This window comes from Drosophila santomea, chromosome 3L, assembly GCF_016746245.2.
Source record: "Drosophila santomea strain STO CAGO 1482 chromosome 3L, Prin_Dsan_1.1, whole genome shotgun sequence".
NCBI lineage: Eukaryota > Metazoa > Arthropoda > Insecta > Diptera > Drosophilidae > Drosophila > Drosophila santomea.
In genome coordinates, this window is record NC_053018.2 from 4,104,642 (window position 1) to 4,120,551 (window position 15,910).

The 15,910-nt window shown below is 41.9% G+C and overlaps 2 protein-coding genes across 4 annotated transcripts in view; one reads left to right on the plus strand and one right to left on the minus strand.

The window, feature by feature from the left end:
- Positions 1-13,879, plus strand: part of LOC120448290 (ras guanine nucleotide exchange factor B) — a 40,830-nt gene extending 26,951 nt beyond the window's left edge. For 2 of the 3 annotated variants that reach the window (XM_039630226.1, XM_039630228.1), the window contains exons 3-6: positions 7,446-7,529; positions 7,625-7,829; positions 8,938-10,082; positions 10,201-13,879. In XM_039630226.1, coding sequence (XP_039486160.1) covers positions 7,446-7,529; positions 7,625-7,829; positions 8,938-10,082; positions 10,201-11,448 — 2,682 coding nt within the window. In that variant the 3' untranslated portion in view covers positions 11,449-13,879. The remainder of the gene's footprint in view (positions 1-7,445; positions 7,530-7,624; positions 7,830-8,937; positions 10,083-10,200) is intronic. The other variant, XM_039630227.1, reaches the window with a different exon arrangement.
- Positions 13,880-14,009: 130 nt separating this feature from the next.
- On the minus strand, positions 14,010-15,657 carry LOC120448291 (20-hydroxyecdysone protein). Its single transcript, XM_039630229.1, has one exon. It carries the CDS (start codon positions 15,597-15,599, stop codon positions 14,160-14,162), a length of 1,440 nt encoding a protein of 479 aa, XP_039486163.1. The 5' UTR covers positions 15,600-15,657; the 3' UTR covers positions 14,010-14,159.
- Positions 15,658-15,910: the final 253 nt, after the last annotated feature.

A 15,910-nucleotide genomic window follows, 5' to 3' on the forward strand; every position in this document is an offset into this window, starting at 1 on the left:
TCTCGAAGTCAAGAAGCTGGCAAACTATGGACTCTCCACCTAGACCAAGTGGATCTTGGGTTTCTGGATTTTCAAATCGAAGCAATATAAAACAGAAAACACAAATGCAAACAGTACACATACTATATACATTTATGGCCATTTCCATGATTGACCGACTCGAATGGGTGCGAGTGTTTGAATGTTTGAGTGTTTGAATAGGGATATGTATACGCAATGTGGATATAGTGAGGGTGGCTAACAATAATGTACGACCATGTCCTTCTGTCATTCAGACTGTGCGTGATGAATAAATGATGCGCCCCATACAAGTTTTCAAATGATTTTGCTTTAGTTTTGCCTTTCCACCCAGCAAAAGGCAGTCGGATTTTGATATGCGCGGTGGTAAAGGTACATTAACTTTGTGAATGGGAATGTGAAAAGTTCGCCACGAACGAATCGAAATGATTCGGGTTTAACTGTTGATATACGAGTATGTCTTATATTGGCATTGATTGCATTCCCCGGAAGTTTCGCCCATAAAAGGAATTTACTTGAACTTACTTGGTGCGCTCATTGTATTCCAATACATATAGCTTGTGTCATTACTTCAGTGCTTTTCTTCGTGGCTATAAATATCAAATAAATATGCGCTCAATATCAAATTCATATTACAAAAGGTGAATATATATATTTATCAATAAATCGTATATCAATATATGGTGGCATGTAATTCAGCTTTAAATATAATAAATTTGTCTATAATGACACTTTTATACGCCCTATGAATGTGATAACCAATCATCTTAAGGGTATCCAGCGCCCTTTTAGCCTTCATTAGCTGCAACCCTTTTAATGCCCGCCATGTGTTGCATAATATTTCTTTTGGCCCAGAAATAAAAATGTAAATTCTACAAATTTGCCACGCACAAGCGAGCATTAAACCCTTTGCCACGAAAACATATACATATATGTATGTATAGTAAAGCGTCCAATCATCAGTGGGTTCTGATGGTTCTTTTGGCCAATTTATTTGCTTTTGGCAATGCTCAAAGTCCCAGCACCCCTTCCCTCCTTTTTTGCACCTCCGCCCATGTCTGCCTCCAGTTGGGCATTGTGCAAATGCTGTGTATTTAATGCAGTGCCAAAATGTTTGACTTGGCCCAAAAGCAAAGTGTACACAATCCTTCGACCCCCCCCGCGCCCGTTGTTCTCCCTAAATGCCACTTGGCAATGTTTACGCTTATGCTAATTTTTGGGTCCATGTACAATGCGAGGGTATTTATGGGCAAATGTTGACATTTCAGCATTTTCTCGGTGCTTCTGACCACAGCCAAATTTCCGGCCAACACATGTAGCTTCGCTTTTTTTCTTGCTTTCCTGATTATACGGATTTGGATTGCAGCTGTGGTACTAATTCCGGGCGGTGGAGGAGGCACCTCCAGATTAATCACATAAATCCGAATGCCAGAGTGCAGCCGAGCTCAAGCTAATTGGGCAGATTCATAGGCAGCTCGAAAAAAAGTGGAAGAAATTAGATTATGCTTTTTAAAAAGTAATATTTGAAAATGAAAGATTAAAGCTAAGTAATATTTGAAAAAGAAAGATTAAAGCTAAGTAATATTTGAAAAAGAAAGATTAAAGCTAAGTAATATTTGAAAAAGAAAGATTAAAGCTAAGTAATATTTGAAAAAGAAAGTTAAAAGCTAAGTAATATTTAAATAAGAATGTTTTAAGCTGATTAGAAGTGTTATTAGCTCTTGAATATGGACACTACTACTAATTTATCTTAGCATAATTGAGTATTTTAATTATTCTATTTGTGTACACTGCAATTTCTCGCAGTGCAATGCCATCATCTCGACGCATCTTGCTGCACTAAATGTCCTGACATGAATGACATGCAGATTCACTTAACTCAAATGCCTGTCTCCGTCTATCTGCCAGCTGGTCCATCCGCCCACTTGGTGGTGCAGTCAACCCGCAGTGGGTGGTGCTGCACTCCACCCACTCCACCCACTGTACCCCTCCACCTCCCCCCCTGAACCCCATACTAAACCCTTCTACTGCGCTGCGTTGGCAAGGCTTTTGAGCAACTAATTAGATTCAGCCGCCCCTGAGCCAAAACCCCCTTGGCAGTAACTTAATTTACTATGCAATTCTCCTGCTCTTGTTCTTGTTCTGGTTGTTGTTGTTGTTGCTGCTGTCATCTGTGGATATTAATTTTCTCATAATTTAGTTGGCATTTGCATTTGCATTTGTGGTTTTGATTTTGCGGTTGGTCGAACTTAAAGACGGGTGAAAACCGCATTCGCAAAAACGTGCAATAGAAGCGTGGAAATGCGAAGCAAAAAATTGTTAATTAGAGTTGGAAAATTACCGTGTTTAGTGGGCGTGTGAGGCAGCAGTAGAAAACTGTGTGGCAGTGGGGAAAACTGTGCCACATAATTAACCATAATATTTGTGCACATGCATCGTCAGTTATGGGCTAACATCTACATATGTACATATGTATGTACATATGCATGTGGGCATATTTGTGTGTGTCTCTGAGGCGGAAATCTCTCGTGGACCAAATGACACAAACAGTGCTCCGACTTGCTTTTCCGGCGGCCATTTTCCACCCAAAACCAGGAGGGGGGAGGGGGGCGGGTTAAGCGTTTATGCGGGCCTAATCGGAACTGAATAGTTGTTAATGAAGATGCTGGAGCAATGTATGTGTGTGTAATTTAAATGGCCAAAACATGTATGGCCAGCTTGGCTAATTTTGTTTCCATGTTTTGTAGCTCATGTTGCACTAATTAAAGCGTTATGTTCAGCTTTGTACGGATTTTATTAGCAGGCCAAAGTGCAATGCCCTAAAATTCCATTTATCTAAATGTTAAGTCCCATTTAAAGCATTAACTCTTCAGCTATAAAAACGCAACCGCCAGGTGCTTAAGTGGAATTTTATGTCAACTTTAAACGGGTTATAAACATTTAAATAGTTGATTGCAATGACTTTACTCGCATGCAGTCCATTATTTGATGTTACCAATTTCCCAATCCCGAAAAATCGCACTTTCAGGTGGAAAGTTTAGAAACCGCTGGTCCAATTTGATTGTTTTTCCCGGTCATAAAGAATTTATTATTCATTATGAGGCTGGCACCTCGCGGCTATGTGACAATTTCGCATGCTATTCATAAACTTGCGACCATGTCGCCTGTCAGCACGTTTTATTGGCGAATCAAAAGCCACCGCAAATGGCAGACACACATGCATGTCACCTCGTCGCAATTTTCACGTTTCCCCCCCAATCCGTTTTTCCCCATTTCCAGGAGCTTTGGTTTTGACTTGCGGTCAGCTGTTGGTCAGCAAACAAGCGTGAAATTGCAGAAAAGCCGTGACGAACTCTAAGCCAGCGGAAAAGGGAACCTAAATAAAAAAGGGTAGGAAGGAAAACCGCACAAACAGCGCCACAAAGGCAATCAGACGTGCGGCCTACGAATCTGCTCCGGTTTTCCTTTTACTGCGGACCACCATTCCACACACTTAGTTTTCCATTCCAATGCATTTCCCCTTTTATTGCGGGCTTTTCCGCGGCCTGCAGCCGCAAAGTATGCAACGAATTCTGTGTCGCATTCAATATATGTAGTTGGGAAATCTGATGGGCAAATTAATTTTAACTCAGCGGTTACTACATGAAAAAGAGGTAACTGCGTTGGCATAGAATATATTAGAATATATTGAAAAATTAATTCTTAATAGGATAATATCATACAATTAATACTGAAACAAGTTGATTAAAGCCAAAGTACCGATTGATGATTTGTTTTCTAGTTTGTAAACAAAATCCTATTTAAGAGGTAACTGCGTAGGCAAAAATTAATTCTTAATATGATAATATCATACAAATAATACTGAAACAAGTTGATTAAAGCAAAAGTATCGATTGATGATTTGATTTCTAGTTTGTAAACAAAATCCTATTTAAGAGGTAACTGCGTTGGCATAGAATATATTAGGACATATTCAAAAATTAATTCTTAATATGATAATATCATACAATTAATACTGAAACAAGTTGATTAAAGCAAAAGTATCGATTGATGATTTGATTTCTAGTTTGTAAACAAAATCCTATTTAAGAGGTAACTGCGTTGGCAAAAATTAGTTCTCAATATGATAATATCATACAAATAATACTGAAACAAGTTGATTAAAGCAAAAGTACCGATTGATGATTTGATTTCTAGTTTGTAAACAAAATCCTATTTAAGAGGTAACTGCGTTGGCATAGAATATATTAGAATATATTCAAAAATTAATCCTTAATATGATAATATCCTACAATTAATACTGAAACAAGATGCTTAAATCAAAAGTACCGATTGATGATTTGATTTCCAGTTTGCAAACTACAAAATCCTATTTAAGAGCATATCCTTTATTGATATTTATCTTTACCTGCACGTAACTCGCCGTAACATCGCTTCCAATTAATGCCGCATTGATGATGTTTGAATTGCGTCCAATGGCAGCATGAACATAAAGCTTAGATGAAGTTCGTTTTGGGGAAAGGGTCGTTTTTATGGGCTGCTAATTAAATGCATACAATTAGCTTACACACGCTAATGATTCAATTATCTTTATTAGTTCCCTGGCATGCACTCGCTGCTGCAATCACGCAATGCTAAATATGTGGCGCATGTGGAGCAGGGCGCTTTGCTTTTAATTAAAACCAATTGGAATTCGAATCGATGGCCAGTCCGTGGCACGTTTTAAATTTAAGGTCCTGCGCTCCTGCGAGTCCTTGGAATACGAGGCTCAGAGCGCAGAGCTCAGTGCTGCAAGCACTTCATTAAAGGGTGTAAAGTTGGGAATTTATTTTGCATTCGCCGTGCAGCGAACGTGCTGAGGCCAGTTGGCCAAATGGATTTTGAAGGGCTGCCAATGGCAGTTGATGGAATGAAAAGGGGCGGGTTGTTTCCGGGCCGGGTTTATTTACGGCTCCAGCTGCGCCACTAAAATGGATTGAAGAGACGCGCATCGCCGGGAAAAAATAGGTCAATCAAGTTGGCGAAACTGTTGGGGATCAAAGTAATACGATCTGGGTGGCGTTGAAGCTCAATGTGCCATAAAGTAGGACAATTTCAACCGTAAAACTACTGTACAAATATTTAAAATCCTTGGCTAGAAGCGGTTTACTTCCTTCCACAAGATATTTCAAAATACGTAGCCTACTTACTGCCACTTTTCAATTGGTTCTCAATCATTGCCAAGGCGATCAAAACCTCTTTGACTCCCAACAATAGCACACCAAAAGATATAACAGAAAGTAATCTGAAAATCATAATGGCAACGGGCGATCAAATACAAGAAAAAATGCTAGTAAGCTGCTCCTGTAATCCATCAATTCGAATTGAAAGTGGAATTCCATTTCCAAGCACAATAATGCCCCGCTTAGAGAAATTACTTTCACGCTTTGCTCCAACTGACAATCAACATTTTCGAGTTCAATCAATGCATCCGCTTATTTAGCTGCCACTTCCAAGTCGAGCCACTTGCCACTTGCCACTTGGCCACGCCCCCAATGCCACACCAATGCCCCAAACGCCATCGCCTACGGTTCGCAGTTGGAATTTATTCCATTCCTATTTCATGCAATTTTTATGCATTTTTCTATTTATAAAATTGCTAGCAGCACAGTGCCCGGAGTGCACACAAAATAATAAAAATGCCAGGGAAGACGTGCAAAAGGAAAAATAAGAGAAAATGAACGTAAAATGCAAGCGGCGTCATTTCGCAGTTCCTTGCGAGGCTCACTCGTATTTTCCTTGCTCTCTCACTACACGGAAAAAGGAAAACTATGACAAAGTTTTCAGAGGCATATACATACATCTGTTAAAAGTAAAAGTACCAGCTTAAAAGTAAACAACCCTTGCTACCATTTATTATATTAATAATTTATAAGTAATTCCTATCATACTATAAAGCTGTTTTCCTTGTGATTCCAAGTGATTATGCCATGATATGCCTTTTTTCCACGTGTGGTTTTTCCAGGACTTCCTTCTTTTTGTCGCCCCAAGTAGTGTGAAAATGCAGCGTAAGAAAACGAACCGAAACAGAGCTGGAAAAATAGTTGGGGGCGGTGGGGCGTGAAAGTGTTGGTAAACGTGGTGCAAAATGCCGTTACTGCCAGCCGCATTTTCCATTTTCCCCGCAGCCGTTGTTGCCACCATTGTTGTTACTGTTGTGTGGTGTTGTTGCATTTGGGTCACCAATGCAGTTGTAGCTTTTCGCAACCCCACCCCCCCTTCATCCCCACCAGTTTTCCCTGTTTTTCTTTGCTTGCTGTTGTTGCTTGTTTAACAAGTTCGAGTGCATCGCATTTGTGAAAATTTAAAAAGGCATCTGAAAGTTGCTCCTGTTTGCGATGTGTGTGCGTTGTGCTACAAAAATAAAAAAAGGCGAAAAAAGGCACAAGAAGGCAAGAGAGGAGCGAACTTTTTGAGGCTCTGCCGCTGACACCAAAATGCACAAAAGCAACAGCGACGCGCACTGAGATGGTTGTCCTTAGAGGGTTAAGGATATCGGTTACCAAGGTATCCTGGAAATCGGCAGTGCAACGTAAAGTTAAAAGGTTTTCAAGGACACAAGAGTTGTATGAATTATATCACTTACTTTTATTTCTATAGAATTATTCACACTTTGCGATCTTAATTTGCAGTGCTATTAAAGTTTATCTGTGGGAAAGTGAGCTTTAAATAATATTTTCTGTAGTAACTTTCTCATACAGAACTTTAAATCACACTACTTGTTATGGGCACAAATTATAATAATTACATTGCAAGGCTGCCAGAAATCCCTTCTAACCCATTACACCCTTAAATCGAAAAAGTACCCATTGAAAAAAGTTTGCTTAACAATGTGTAAAAGGGTTTTTGGGGCAGGAGACGGCGGCAAGTGAACTTTTGCAGTGGCAGGAGTCGAGTGAAACAAAACGAAAAGCAAACATATTTGACATTTGCATACGAAAAGTGTCAAAAGAACCAAGAAGCTACACACCCAAACTAACCCATGCAAACACACACAAGCAAGCGACCGCACAAACACAAGCGCAAACACACTGAGAACTATTTGGTGTGGCTCTGAAAATATATATTTGTTATTTTCTACTCTTGAAAGAAACTTGTGTGTAACAAACATTTAAGCAGGTATTTTTGTGTGGCTCTAAAAATATATATTTGTTATTTTCTACTCTTAAAAGAAACTTATGTGTAATTAACATTTAAGCAGGTATTTTTGGAATGGGAAATATAATCTAATTAAAAGAAACAGGGTTATGTATTTATCTATTGCATACCTCTCATTTGCTACCGTATGGTAGTTTTCTCGCAGTGCAGTGCTGCTCGTTTATGCCACTTCCGTGACGCCTTCTTATCTGTGTCCTTACCGCTCTCCTCTCCCCTCTCTTCCTGCCCAGGAACGCTACAAGGCCGACATTAGCCTGGCCATACAATTGCTGCAGTGCAAGCCGGATAGTTTTGTGTCCCAAAAAGTGTCATCGGTGAGTATCCAAAGTGGAAAATGGAATATAGAATACGAATATCATATACCGCCTGTGGATGAAATCCGGCTAAATGATGTTTTCTCTATGCACAGCTACCGATTGATATTCAATCGAAGGTGTCGGCGTACATGAGACTGGAGACGAACTCCCATTCCGATTCCGAGTGCAGCAATAGCGGAGTGGGCGTGGCCACCACAGCTTCCTATAAAGTGCTTCCGGCCTCCGATTCGCCGCCCCCCTCCGCCTGCCCCTTCCCGCCCACGGCCATGGTGTATTCGATGAGGGGAATCGGTAGGTGTTAGTAGACCATGTTGAGCCCTATGATTTTTATCCCCATTTCCGCATGATTTCGAATTTTTTGTCGAATTTTTTATTTGATTTATTGATTTGCGTTTTCTAGGCACCGGATTCAATCACGACGACTGCGTTAAGTTAACAATATGATTTCCTTCCCGTGACTTCATTTAACATTTATTTGCATTTAAAGTATACTTTCAGACATTACACATTTCATTTTATGATTCATTTTATATTCATCGCAAACATTTTTATTTTAAAAAGTGATTAAAAATGGTTTTGGCTGAATTCATTCCCTTCAAATAGTTTTACAATAAATTCCATAATATTTTTTAATTTTTGCCAGCATAACTGAACGTTTCGATTTTATTGGTTTGATTGGCATTTTATGAGGGACTGTGAAAAGTTTACAATTTGATTTCTACCCCGTAATTGCATACATTCCACATCATTGTGCTCTGTATTGGCATTCGTACATACTCGGTTATTGTTCATTTGCATTAATTGCCAGCATTTCAATTTAATTTGTATTTATTATTGCAATTTTTTCGCTTGATTGTGTGCAGTTTTTGTTTCCATAATTGCAATTTCCAACTACTGCCACATAACTCAGGGTTGCAGTTTTTCCTTTCGGTCTTGAAAATATTTACATGTTTGTGTTGTAAGCATATTTTTAGACCAGAATGCAACCAAAGGCAGGAAAGTGGCTAACAACTTTTTGTTGATCAATTTGGCCTTTTTTGGTTAGTTTTAACACATGCATATTTGATGGGAAACATTTTTGCCAAAAAATGATTTTCCTGCTGGCACACACACAAAATTAAACTAGTTACATTTTGTTTGCCCTATTTTATTAGTATTTAACATTTTTAAAAATAAACATATTTTCTAATTGTTAATATTTTGGGTACTATGTTTTTTGTTAGAACTATGACTTTGCAATACAAAGTCAACTATTGTTGGCTTATGTTTAATTTATATTTAAACTTATAAGTCAAATTTAAATTTTTTGTTTATCCCCAAATTGTTGTAATGAAATAGCTCAAAATATTTAAAATACTTTCAAGTGTCAAAGGAGACCAACTAATTTTCAAATTCTTGTATTTAGATGCCGCCAATGGGAACACGACCACGAATCCTCAACAGCAGTCGAATCAACTCACGAATAACAATACCAGCAACAACAAGGACGCACTCAACAACAACAATGTTAATAACAACAGCAATAACAACTGCAATAATCAAACCAATACAAACATTAGCAATAATAATCAAGGCATCAGCAATCCCGACATGATATCGCCCACAATAATGGCAAAGTTTTTGGAGGACGAACTGAAGGCGAATGAGGTGAAACACTGCGATACGTGTCAGTGCAGCAAACAGGATCTGCAGGTCCTGGCCGATGTGTCTCGTTCCTATTCGGTGGCCACCCAAACGCCCCATCAGTTGCAGCTCCAAGCATCCGGATTGAATGAACCACTGACAACAACCCAACTTTGCCTGAGATGCCACAGCAATCTTAACTCCCCGTCGCGCACCAACAGTCCATATCTGATGAAGATGGTCAAGTCCAGTGACTCCGTTATATCAGAGACCAAGAGTTCCGTTTCGGATCTGAACGACATGGACAAGCTGTTTATACCGGCCAAGAAGGATGACCTAATGGTGAATCCCATACTGGGACATCATCGACTCTGCGAAAGAACTGCGATTGCGGGACAGAGTGCAGAGTTTGGCAATGGAAAGCTGACCACCTCTACGATGATGTATCCCACCACACATTTGGGTGCCTATGCAGCGGAGAAGTATCTGCTGGAGACGAGTAATCTTGGCCAGCTGCGGAATGGCTATCAAAGGCGGTTTCTGGACGGCGGTGGAACTGCCCTGCAACTCCTAAACAAATACGAAGCCAGTGCCGTGGGCGTAGTCCATGGCGAGCTGGAGGATGAGTCCAGCAAGCCGCTGCTGTCGGGTGTCTCGCAACCCAGTCTGCTGGAAGCGGAGCAAACTGCTCCTCAGCAATCGGTGGTTCCTGCTAAGCTGGAAGATGTCTGCGAGCCGCAGCCCAATAAGCCAGTTGCTCCATCCGCTCCTCCAGGAAGCACTGCGTCTGCTGTCCCACCATCGGGCACGCAGTTGAAGTCCACCAACTCGGGAAGCGTCCAGAGCCTGTGGAGCAACAAGACCAGCAGTTGCGAGGGCGCCAAAATGTTCGAGACTTTCAACAGGAATCTCATCAAAACGATCAAGGTATAATGCAAGTAATAAGAATTTTGTACAGCACTAAGAAAGAAGTGAAAATTCATATGACTCTTTTGAAATATTCTTATCTTATTTAGTTACTAATGTCTTGTTTTCCTTTCCTCAGGCGGAGAATCCCAAGTACCGAGGTCCTCGTCTGTGCGCCATGCGAATACAGCAGAATGGCCAGAGCAACATCCTGCTGGACAATCTCGAGTCCATAGAGACCTACACGCCAGTGATCTACAAGCGGCGAGAGAAGCTGCTGGACGAGGAGCTCAACGATGGCAAGGACATCATCACCAGCAAGGAGAGCAATGCCCAGTCGGTGGTGGAAGCATGGCAAGGACCTGCCGCTCCACACGAGAATGTCGCCCTTCAGCCGGTGCTCGAACCGCAGGTGGAAACTGCAGAGCTGGAGCCAGTGGAGATCAAGCCCGGTGAACAGGCCACCAATCCCGGTGTGAACTCACCCAAGCACTCGGCTAACTCCAGTTCCATAAGCGATGCCATCGACTACCAGGAAAGTGTCCTTCTCAGGCGCCAGCAACTTAGCAGAGTGGCGGAATGGGTGCAGCATAATACGCAGCAGCTGGAGCAGAGAAATCTGCAGCAGGCTCCGCCCACCAGTGACTCCAATTCCGGAACGGAAAGACAATCCTCGTACTCCACGCTCGACCGCATGGACTCCATATCCATAGAGAAACTCTCGATGGATTCCGGCTACAAGACCACACCGCAACAACTAACCAATGGTTATCCGGAAAAGTCTACGGAGGATTCCCTTTCGCCCAAGACCGACATCACCAGCAATTCCTTGCCGGAAAATCCATCGGCCAGCGTTGTGCCGCCCAAGAAAACGGAGCTGTGCACCACGTACTACCGGAGAACCACAAGATCGGGACTACCAGTGGCATATACCACGGTGGCCGGCGCGCCAGTCGACTCAAGTCCGCCCGGTGAGTCCACATCCTCCGGTTCAGAGGCACTCATCTGCCCCGAACAGCCCACGTGTGATATACTCAACTACAAGTACTATCCCAATGACACGGACAAAACGCGATCCGTGCAAGCGGAGCTGCACACGACCACCCAGAACGTGGACATTGCCCAGATGGAGTACAATGTGAAGCAGTTCCTGCTGAAGCAAAACGAGTGGTCCATGAATGGCGGAGCAGCTGGTGCCACTCCCAGTGCGGTGCTACAAGGATCTGGAGCAGCTGCTCGCATGCTGCAGCGCAGGATTTTGGGTCCTGGCGTGGGTGAGCGGGTGAGGATGGCCACGCCCGGTGGAGCTGTGGCCACCAAAACCAACAAAACCACCAGCCAGTCATCCAACAACCTGACGCCCCACAGAACTGAAACGAATTTATAAGCACACGGGGTCGATGAATGCGCCACACATCCAATGAGCAAACCAAATTGTATTCTAGCCTAGTTTTGCTACTTTAAGTTCGTACTCCACGGTCTATATAGATACGATATAGCCATGCTTAAGTTGGGTGAGGGATTCTCAGATACACAAAACACACAGAGAACGTGCTAATAGCAATGAAATACTATACATATGTACGATAAATGTAATACTTAAACCACAATCTACAATCTAAGCTAGCTAAAGTTGCTTTGGAGCCATCACTATGCTGATAAGCTGCCTAAAAAATGGGTGTAAAAATATCTGAGGCGTTGGTTAAAGGTAGTTCTTATATGCGTTTCTGTGCTGTAATCAAATGTTGTAATTCTACATTTATTTATAATATTTATGTATACATTTCTATTATGTATTACCCTTTCAAGTCTTCCTTTACATCACAATTTACATTTAATTTTGTTTGTATCTTGAGGTGTCTTCCTTAAAGATCGTTTCACTTTCGTGTAAAACCAACGCTGGAAATCCGAAGCCCAAGAGCAATTGCAGCAAATCAAAAGCAAATCTAAGACATATGATATGGTCACAACTAACGATATAACCGAAAATTATATACAAACTAAAAATCGCGTAACTTTTTGATGTCTGCATGTTGATGTAAACCACAAGAATTTGAAAATTCGCAAACTTTGCCCAAGCAAACTTAGGTTACACCGGAAATATATATGAATTATATTTATAGGAGTATACAGATAATTATGCTATATACGATTTATATTTGATAAGCGCGTTATATTTTCTACATTCCGATTGTGCAATATTTTTTGGTAGTGTGAGAAACGAGCGTAAAAACGATTACGATTTTTATTTTTATAAAATGCGACCAAAAACGACGGCGGAGAGTTTTCTGATCTTTGATTTATATTTTCTATTCGAGCATTTTGTCCAGCCGCAAAAAAGCTTAGCGCTATTTATCAGAAGAAAAAAAACAGATCTGTCTATCGAAGATATATACAAGTATTGTACCTTTTTGCCCGAAAAACTGTACTCATTCCTGCCCATTAGATGACCTTCATATAGAGAACTGTAATCCTCTGCTAAGCTGCTAAATCAAAGATATATTAGCCCCGCTATATACACGTACACCCAAACAAAAACCAAAATCAGAATCAGAATCAGTATCAGAAGCGTACACGAACACATTGCATTATAGACGTATCTGAACAGACATATGATTGTAGTACCCACATACATATATTTACATCTATATATACATAAACATAAATACATATATATATATACATATATTCTCATCTTATACGTGTATACCCGACCCACAAGAACACAAGAACAAGCAATACAACATTCAACGGCTTCAGAAGAACCACTTTTCTATGTACTACCCATCACCATCTCCACATTAAGCGAAATTATATTGAATGCGATGATATTTACTCGATATTTACACTCATGTATGGCTGCTATCTATATCTCTATGTCTCGATTACTTTACCATGTATACACTGAGCGAAATGCTAAAATGGAAATGCTTTAAGACACTGTTATGTTTGGCCTACTTATGTAAACGTATAATTAGCATAAATTCAACTCGTACTAATATTGCTTACTACGAATCAAGGGATCCAGCTCTATAGCTCTATAGCTCTATAGCTCTATAGATCCTCTGCCTGTTATGCACTTTATCCTACGATACTATCGAAAATCAAAAAAGAAAAAACTCTTATTAAGTTCATGTACCAATATCGAAAAAGACTTAACTTGGATAAGGAACTAAATCATTTCCGATAATCACCCACTTTCTCTTGCTCCCTCACCTGTAACTCACTGCTCAACGATCCAGTTTTCCAGCATTATAAAGTATATATCAAAACGATCATTAAAACAATAGAACACTGCCCCAAGTCCCCATCACTGCCCCCACTTCCCCTACTTCCCCCCAAAAAACCCAAAACTAAATTTAAGTAGAATCATTCTTCAGCTCAAGAAATCCCTAAAACAAACAAAGAAAACCCAAAACTTTACGTAAGGCAGCCCAATTGAATAAAAGCCGAAACCGTAGCTAAAAATAACTAATACATAAAGCAAATCGAAGAGAAAATTGAAATGGAATTTCAGCAAAAAAAATCGAAATATATTAAAAGAAAACTAGCTTAAATATTTGGGCATAAGTTCAACTTCAGCTGCGACATCTAGTTTAAATTGGAAGCCTTTGTTCTATCGCCTAGGTTCGAAACATTTCAGATACTTAGCCTTATATGAATGTGTACACTAACCATGATGTAACCATTCTTGAGCTATTGAACCACCTTAATGTGAAACAAAAAAAGAAACGCAAAAAAAACGACAACATTGAAATAATAAATCAAGAAAACAAATGGAAATAATTCAAATAAATACGAGATAATTTTTGAATAAACCTCGCCTGTGTTTTTCATTTGCGTTGTTCTCTGGTTTACCCATTCAAAAAACTCAATATAAATATTTTTTAAGTTATTTGTTTTATTTAATGATTTGTGTTCGCTCATTTGTATATTTAAGTTCCTGGGCTGAGTATGAAATAAATAATTTGTTGCGGTGCATGCACTTAGAAAACTAAAGAAGCATTTTCCCTTTTTCGTTCTCAATTTAAATCAAAAAATGTCGACGAAAATGGCGTCAGTCGGTTGTGTGGTCTTAACTAGTGCAATCCTAACCCATTAGAGAGCCACTGCATCGGTGGCCACCGGATAATTCTGGACAGCATTGCCATCCTCGCCGGCATCATCGTTGACCACAATAACCTCGTTGGCAGGAACACCAGCCTCCTCGAAGGAATCATCAATGCTCTCGCCACTCGCACGCACCTCATTCTCGGAATCCGGCACAAATTCAGCCACCTCATCATCCTTGGCAGGATCGATTTTGTCATCGACGGCGGGCTTGTCGGTGACCTGAGTAGCTGGAGCGGCAGCTGGGGCATTCTGTGGACGATTGCCACCCAGGAAGTTGATGATACCCTGCAGGGGATTGCCACTTTGCTGGGCAGGCGGAGCAGCGGCCGTGGCATTGTTGTTGCCACCAAACACATTGTTGACGAACTGCTGGATGGGACCCGGTGGACGCGGAGTGGTGGACACCGCCTGCTGCTGCTGCTGGCCCGTCAAACTGGACAGCGTGTTCTGGAACTGATTGCCCAAGTTGCTGGCGAACTGCTGGATGCCCTGGAAAGCCTGAGTGGTGGCATTGACGGCACTCTGGGCGGCATTTTGCACAGCCTGTTGGGCGGAGGTGATGGCAGCCTGGGGATTGAGGAAACCAGGCACCGTGGGTGCCGGAGTTGCAGGTGCCGCAGCAGCAGCAGCATCATCCGCCTGGGCTTGAGCTGGAGCTGGAGCGGCAGCAGCTGGCTGCGGCTGGAACTGATTCAGGAACTGGCCAATGGGTGAGTTCTGGATCAACTGCTGCACAAAGTTGCCCTGGGTGGTGCTCTGCTGGGTGGGCGTGGCCTGGGTGGCTTGACGGACCTGAGGATGGGCGGCGTCCTGGTTCTCCGACTGCTCCTGCTCCAACGGATTCGGGGACAGCTCCTCGGCGGGCACAACAACGGCCTCTTCGGCTGGCAGAGATTTCAAAATATTCTGGGCAGGCTCTTCTTTGATATCTGCAGTCTCCTTTTTGATTTCTTCAGTCTCCTGTTTGATTTCTGCTGTCTCTTGTTTGATTTCTGGAGTTTCCTGTTTGATTTCTGGAGTCTCCTGTTTGATTTCTGGCAGCTGAGCTTCTTCCTTGATCTCCCGAGGCTTCTGCTCAATATTCAGAGGTTTTTCCTTAATCTCCAGGGGTTTTTCCTCAATCTCCAGCGGTTTTTCCTTAATCTCCAGGGGTTTTGTCTCAAGATCATTGAGCTGCTCCTTGATCTCCTTGATTTCTGGCTTCACTTCCTCATCAAGATACTTGGCTTTTTCTTCTTGGACAATTGGCTTCCCCTCCTCTGGCTGAGCTGCCTCCTTCACCTCCTCCTTGACCAAAGGTAATGCTACTGGTGGCTGCTTATCCTCGACAATGGCCACAGGAATATCGATCGCCTCCTGGGGCAAATTCAGCACTCTGGCCTGGCTGATGGCCAGAAAGAGCAGGATCAAGGCAACGGGCTTCATAATCGCGACGATTTGCTAAATCTCCTTCGATTTCAAGATGCGTTCACTAGCGCCTCACGGCCGCAACTGTTTGAAATTTCTTTAGGCCCAACGCATTTTATACAAACCGCCGGCTGCGCAGTCGCCGTCGACTTTGTTGGCCGACACACAAGCATCGTACAGGGCTAAGATATGGAAAAGGGGTGGGGTAAAAGTGGTAGTATCACTGCCATCGTCTTGGCCAATTCTTGCAGTGAGTGTCATTGAACTGGACCAAGTTGGTCTTGGATGGCACACAAGGATCGGGCATCCAAAGCGTTTTGGCCACGAAG